This window comes from Asparagus officinalis, chromosome 3 (genome assembly GCF_001876935.1).
Source record: "Asparagus officinalis chromosome 3, Aspof.V1, whole genome shotgun sequence".
NCBI lineage: Eukaryota > Viridiplantae > Streptophyta > Magnoliopsida > Asparagales > Asparagaceae > Asparagus > Asparagus officinalis.
This window is the reverse complement of record NC_033796.1, coordinates 32,523,810-32,531,096: the sequence shown is the minus strand read 5'-3', so window position 1 is coordinate 32,531,096 and position 7,287 is coordinate 32,523,810. Positions and strand designations below refer to the sequence as shown.

General features: G+C 36.7%; 1 protein-coding gene across 2 annotated transcripts in view; it reads right to left on the bottom strand.

The window, feature by feature from the left end:
• LOC109833676 (casein kinase 1-like protein 4) overlaps window positions 1-7,287 on the bottom strand; it is an 18,425-nt gene that overhangs the window by 1,301 nt on the left and 9,837 nt on the right. For both annotated transcript variants that reach the window (XM_020401428.1, XM_020401429.1), the window contains exons 9-12: window positions 6,438-6,537; window positions 6,230-6,356; window positions 4,685-4,749; window positions 4,477-4,525 (exon numbers count right to left, since the gene is read on the bottom strand). In XM_020401428.1, the coding sequence (XP_020257017.1) occupies window positions 4,477-4,525; window positions 4,685-4,749; window positions 6,230-6,356; window positions 6,438-6,537 (341 nt within the window). The remainder of the gene's footprint in view (window positions 1-4,476; window positions 4,526-4,684; window positions 4,750-6,229; window positions 6,357-6,437; window positions 6,538-7,287) is intronic.

Genomic DNA, 7,287 nt, shown 5'->3' with positions numbered 1-7,287 from the left:
GGGGTCCAATAACCTCATGATCTTCTCGAAAACATATTATTGACAACGATTCTATGTAGGGAATCAAAAGTTACGTTGTCGAAGCTACAAGTTAATATCTAGCTAAAAGTACCCCCTTCTATAGGATCGTCTGAGCATTGCTTGATCTAACTTCGCCCAGCAAGCATCAACGATTGCCTCTGCAAGACTGATAGGAGCACTTATCCAGTAACTTACAACTCACTAGCGTATTCCAAAAGTTAAAACTTTATTCCTTGCACCGGTTAGAAGACAATCAACATTCAACATTTTCATACTTATTAAATATAATGGTCTCAAGCTCCGGCTCGTCAAGAGAAAGGTTTGCAACTTCTAAAATATCGACACCATTGAATGATTCAAATTCATCTCCTCCTATGTCCCACATCTTTGTCTCCCCCATTAGAGTATTCCGAGGATCTCCTAGAAAGAAGACGGAGATTTGTGTGGACATATACCAAATCTTCTGCTACAGCTCGTTGTGGAGTCATCTTATTCCTCTTAAGAGAATGAATAAATTTACAAGTGCTCCACATTCTCTCACAACAAGAAGAGAAACAAGGATGCCCAATCAACTTTAACGCTAACTCTTACAATTTTGGTGTAGATGTTCCATAAATAACCCACCAAGACTTTACATCCATTTCCCCCCTATTATCCAAAGAGTCATGATCCGCAAATATATCTTGTGCGACGGAAAATTTAGCAAATTCCACATTAACCATTCTCCGCTACTCGGAGTTAGGAAAATAACTCTTCAAGCATTTAGCTCTTTCATTTGAGATCTCGAGATCCATGTGTGGTGCAACTCGATTCGGGGCTTCAATGAGCCAAGTCGCGCTGTAATATCTACAAGATAGAAAAACATTCATAAATAATATCAACTATTATAGTCTAACCAATATAGATTAAAAGTTTATTTGAGGAAAAAATGCTCACTTTAGGTTTAGTGAATGAGCTAAGCAATGTAATGGTATATTGCTCTTATTCCACCGATCAACAAAGATAGTAATGTACCACATTGTAAAATGATGAGTATTCATCATCTCTCTTGCCTTCTTTTCTATAAATGCAATTCTTCACTTTTTTCAATCATAGAATCCCACATATCATAAACTAAGTGAAGATTTGACTTGTCGGTGTCGACGGATCGCACAATGTTATAGATTGGCTAGGTAAAAGAGATAATATATTTTATTTTATCCCACCAAATATCATCCAAAATTTTTTCCTTAACAAATTGAGCCCTCCCAACATTATCATCTCGATAAAGACTCTAACTCTCACTAATGACCATGTCCATAAGACTACGTTTGATCTTCTTGAATCGTCGCAACATGATAACAACCGAAGCAAAACGAGTTTCGGCTATAACAATCATTTTTAACTTCACATGTTCATTTAACATTGACAATCTCATGGAATGATTCATTATGAAGTTTCTTATAACAACATCATCGCTAACTTCGGTGATCCAACTACATTCCTCATACACTACCTCATTTCTTTCGGTATTCTTCGCCGCACAACTATTTTTTAAGGTAAGATTGAGTGTGTGGACAACACATGGAGTCCAAAAAATATGAGGATGTCTTCCTTGCACAATGCTTCCCACGGATTTGCAAACCGGTGCATTATCGGTTATGACTTGTACAACATTATGAGGACCAACCTCTTCAATGGCTTTCAAGAGAATATCGGCTATATAATCCATATTCTTAGCCCTCCCCTCCACATTGACGGCATTCAAGAACATCGTTCCATCTTCGGTCACCGCCATCACATTAATGAGAGGCCTTATTTGTGAGTCGGACCACCCATCGCTAACAATAGAAACACCCTTTGCTTTCCATGTTAATTTTATGGGCTCTAATAACATCTTGATATGTGCCCTATCTTTTTGTAAGAGGCTTGTTCTTTGAAGATTGTATCCGGGAGGGATATAACCTCCAAGCGAATTGCTTGTGGCATATTTAAAAGCTTCGATGAATATGGATTTCTTACCAAATTGAATGATAAACCCCCCGTGAAAAACATTCTTGCAATGAGACCATGTAGGTGATCTCGAGCTCTACGATTAAAGGATTGTTCTATGGTGTTCCCCTCACTTCTTCTCTTCTTAGCAACTTCTTTTGTGGTGGTTGTTCTTGATGTAGGTAATGGAACACTTTTGCCCTTCTTTGCCTTCAATCTAAGCTCCGCTAGCTCCAAAACTTTCTTCATCTCAACAATATTTTCATTCCTCACACTTGCACAACACATGATTCCAGATAATTGATGTCTTAAGAGATGTGCTTTTACTCTTGAATGAGAACTCTTAAAAGTTTCAAGACAATAATTGCATTGTCATTCTCAATTTCCACCACCTCCCGCTGCTTTCCCAAGTTTTGTGACATAATCTCCAAAGAGGAGCATTATCATCCTCTAGCTTGCTTTGTGAACTTATCTCCATCTAATTCTCTATAATTATTAACAAGAAAATACTTACATATAAGAAATAGAAAGCTATTTTTACTTTAATTAACAATTTAGAACTAATAAAATTATCAATATAGACAAATACAAGCATTAAAAATAATTTATAATTCAACCCCCATATATATCTATTCTTCCTGTTTCTGTTACGAGACGAGCTCGGCTCAAGCTGACCCCATACCGAAAGTCGTCAAGCAGACTTGAGCTCCATCAAAGCAAGAAACTACAGAGCTAGTAACTCGCAAGCCATCAAGTCAACCTCTGTCAGATGTTCGGAAAAAACCAAACCAGCCTCAACTTTCATCGGAGAAAAAAGGAGTAAAAGTCGGGCGTTGGATCTTGTTGTCGAGGAAAAAGGAGAAAAAGGAGGGCGCTGATTTTGTTGTCGAGGAAAAAGGAGAAGGAAAAAAATCAAAAATAAAACCCTAAAAACCGTAAAATAAAACCTTGTCTTCAAGTAGAGGAGTTGATTTCGTCGTCGAGGAGCAGGATTCGTCGTCGAGACGCTGATATTGCTTCGTCGAGGCTCTAATTTTGTCGTCGAGGAGTTGATTTCGTCGTCGAGGCGCTGAAATTGCTTTGTCGAGGCTCTGATTTCGTCGTCGAGGAGTTGATTTCGTCGTCGAGCAGGATTTGTCGTCGAGGAATGGGGTCGTCGCTTCCGTTGATGGGTCGTCACTTCAATCGATGGGTTCGAAGATGGTAAAGGCAGAATCGCTTCAGAGGTAATTGTTTTTCAAGTGGGCTTGAGTTATTGGGCTCAAATAGCGCCTGATTGCCTTTAGAAATTTCAGCGTCATTTTTTTCCCCTCACGAGCCGTGTCCCTGCTGTTTGGGTGCGGATCCGCACCCAATACATACCCAACACGGGTACGGGACCAAAAATGAGGTGTCGGGGTATCATAGCCTGAGGCCTACCAAGTGTAACATGTTGATTGGCTCAATCCACCGCCAAAATTAAATGGTCAATGTTGCACTTCACTCTCAATAACTATCATTTAAACCATCCGAATCAATTTACTAAAGTAGGACTATCAGTGGAACATCACACTACAAGCACATTCGCGATTAGGCGAAAATCATGCGCAACACCTACACTTTTTAACTTCATACCCTAGCACATCGTGCCTGCAAGCAAATTATATGCTAAACTTTTCATATTTTATTTCTAAATTTTCTCTCTGCTTTAATGATAAAATTTCTCTCTCCATAAAATTTATAATTCAAATTCAGTTTGAATTCTAATGCAATTTAAGATTAAAATCTATGTAACCCAATCTAGTTGATAAAATCAAATATCCTATCTAAAAGTCAAAAAGATAAAATCAAATAAAATCTTAAAATCCTAGCAACTCTACCCACTTAAATCTGGATCAGAGTTTATCATTGAATTTGTCTTGCATCTAGAGGTCTTCATTGACCATTGGCCCTGGGCAACATTAGCAAAAGACAAGGTTGCAGGTTTTAGGCACATGTCAAAATTGTGCTTAATTTGATCATTATTTCTCCTCATCTACACCTTTATCGAACGTTAGTCCATTACTTACCAAGTTCACATCTAAATTAATTATAAAGATATCAACTTTGCGTTCCCTTTATATCAAGTGAGTTAACACTAAAGGCCCATTTGTCCGCATGAAATCATAATTAAACGTAGAATCATAAATCAAAAGGATTTTTTCCATGAGGAATCATAGAAGTACAAACACATACTCTGGATTTCAAATTATTTTCAAACACCTACCAGGTTGATATGCCAAGAGTTATAATCGAGAAGGCCCTTACTGGTTGTGCTACTATATTTACAGATCATTATGTAACAGTTACTAATTAGAAGTGTAGAATTAAAATTCCACATGCATGGATTGAAATTTCTAAGTTACAACAAGCTAAACTGGCATTATTTGGATCAAATTCCAGAACTGGCATTCAGTATCAATTACATGAAACTAAAATAACCCTATTCCAATACTAGAATCTTACCACGTTCCTTGACTGGTTTTGCTCGACGATATGGCCCAACCGGAGCTGCCTGTCATGTTAGATAATAATTCTCATTGGTAAACATGGAGAACGAGACACTAACGTACTCTTTCACTTTTGATTGCAGTAATGATCAGTCAAGCACTTTGTCTCAAGAAACAGAATCAGAAACAAGTTCTGAGGAAACTAATCTGTACAGTATACTTACAGAAGGCCTTTGGTTTCGCTCATACTCCAAGACTGTCCAGTCATAAACATAGTCGAATTTGTATCCTGATATAACAAAATGGGAACAGAAAATCAAATTTAACCACTAGGAGTGCATACAAGACCATTGTATGGAAATAGATCTTCAGGATCAACTTTAGAGTCGGCCTTAGTATTGATGATCACTTGATTGAGCTAACATTGTGGATGATCGCTCCGTTTGAACTTTGATCTACTATTCTAAAACACCCAACACACCAAATTAGGGTGAACCTGTGGTGGGTTTGACCCTCCGTCGAGTTTGATAAAAAGTTCTACTCATTCGAAACCGTTAAAATTGATACACGAGTGGATGAAGGGTCAAACCACGACGGTTCAACCCAAATTTGGTGTTTTGAATTTTAGGAATATGTAGATCCAAGTTTAACGGTAACGATCATCCACATGAGCTCAATCAAGTAATCATCAATGGCTAAGAAAACTTAGTGGACGTCCACTTAAGTTGACATAAGTTTCTCTCTCCTCTCTCTCTTCTCATCTCTCTCTTACTAGTATATATATATAATATTATTATATATATATATATATATATATATATATTATATTATGATACTATAATATATATATATTATATAATACTCCAACTTTAAAAAAGCATAAGACTCACTGTATGTCAGCCATAGGTTGAATTTTTAAGAATAACCAAAAAGAATCTGAGAACCAACATTGAAATCTAGGTAGCGGCCTTGCTTTGAATTTTGCTTTATTGATACAGGTAACAGGAATTTCTGAAGTTTCAACAAGTTTTGCTTTATCAATATAAGTGCATGAAGTTAGTCTATTCGTAAAATTTATTCTCTTTTATTTTTTTTCCGAACATAACACTGAGATCTAACTTTCAGTACTTAAAATCTCAAATTTCCAAATGCATTATTATTAATCAGTCAACGACTATCAGTTGTTATTAACAAATACCCATGTATCAGTTAGAACTAGCTTAGTTTCCCTATTCTCCTCAACAAACTAATTTAGCTAGAATTAGTTAGAATAGACAATTGAAGATCCCTGTTTTAAAACACCAATTGAAATCCTACAATAGAAAGTGTCAAATTACATCAATATGCCAGAGACCCAAAAACCTAGAACAAAGGTTGGAATCAGGACATTGGCTATACACATTCTGTGAGAGCTATGAACAACTGAGGGCAATACCTAAGAATTGCACAGACATACACCATGAATTGCTACGAACTTTGAAGTTTAGATTTCCCTCGAAGGAAGGTAGACATTGTTCTCATTGCTTTCAGATACAATACCACTTCATCATCACATGTTTTTCTTGTTCTTCTTATATCTACCACTTGGAGTTATCATAAGGCAATGGCATTGCAAGAATTATAGTCCAAAAAATGTACAAAAAATACTTAAGAAACCAGACAAATCCTTGAGCACGAGCAATTACAAAAAACTAGTCTAGTTCAAGAACCATGGACCTGCAAAAAACAATCAGATGTACAGTGGAGAGCAGAATTGATTGACTGTGTACCTTGACGAGTCAAGAAGTCACGAAAAATGCCCTTCAAATATCCATAAGCAGGCTGTTCATAACACTCTAAAAATTGGCAGTAGGCAAGGTAATGACCTAGTTCCTCTGGATAAGGCGGGTACATAACCTATTGCAAGAATATAACTAGTGATTCAAAAAAGTTCACGCTGTCTTGACAAGGATAGTCATGGAAACTGACAAGACATACCTCAACAGGACTTGAAAGCTTAATTTTACAAAGCTTCCTTTTACACATCATTTTATTTCTCTTTTCCTCTGTGGCAGCTTTTAGACCCTGCCATGGAAGTCTTCACAGTAAAATCAGTAAACTAGAGCTCAATTCATGAGCAAAAATCTAACCTTGTAAAGCATATATTGCAAACATTTTAGCAAACAGAAAACAGAAAAATATAAGACAATATGCACTAATATAATTGTAGTGCAAGCATGCAAATAAAGCACGTCTAATTTTGCCTTCTCTCTCTGGATAATTTACCTTTTGACTGACAAGGCAACAAATTCTCGGATAACCATTCAAAGTAATTACCAGATTCAAAATAGTATTAAGAAGTATGGATAGACTATATAATTTGTTGTTCCTTTCAGGTTTTACTTTAAATTACAACCTGACTCACAAACTGCATCTTGATACCAGTTATGTGAACAGATTTAGTAAGAACTAGAACAAATCCAGCTGCACTTCATATTGAAAACCCTTAATAAAGTGGTTGAACTAAAATGCAACAACTATTTACAAACAAATTATAGTTAAAAGGTAAATATGATAAAGCAATGAACCATATCCAAATGTAAATTGACTGAAATAAATATAAATATGGAACAATGTTTGCACATCCATTCAGGGTATTCCCCAAGATTCAAAATTTACATGCACACATTGTGATCCTGGAGTGCCTGGGTTCTGGGCCCATATTCAGCTGGTCTTGTGTGGGATTAAAGTTGAGGAGGCAACACCCAGGGTTTTCTTGGTTAGGTGAAGGTCCTAAAAGAAGTTCAGTGTCTAATAGATAGAGGTCCTAGGATTCGAGCTCGGGTTG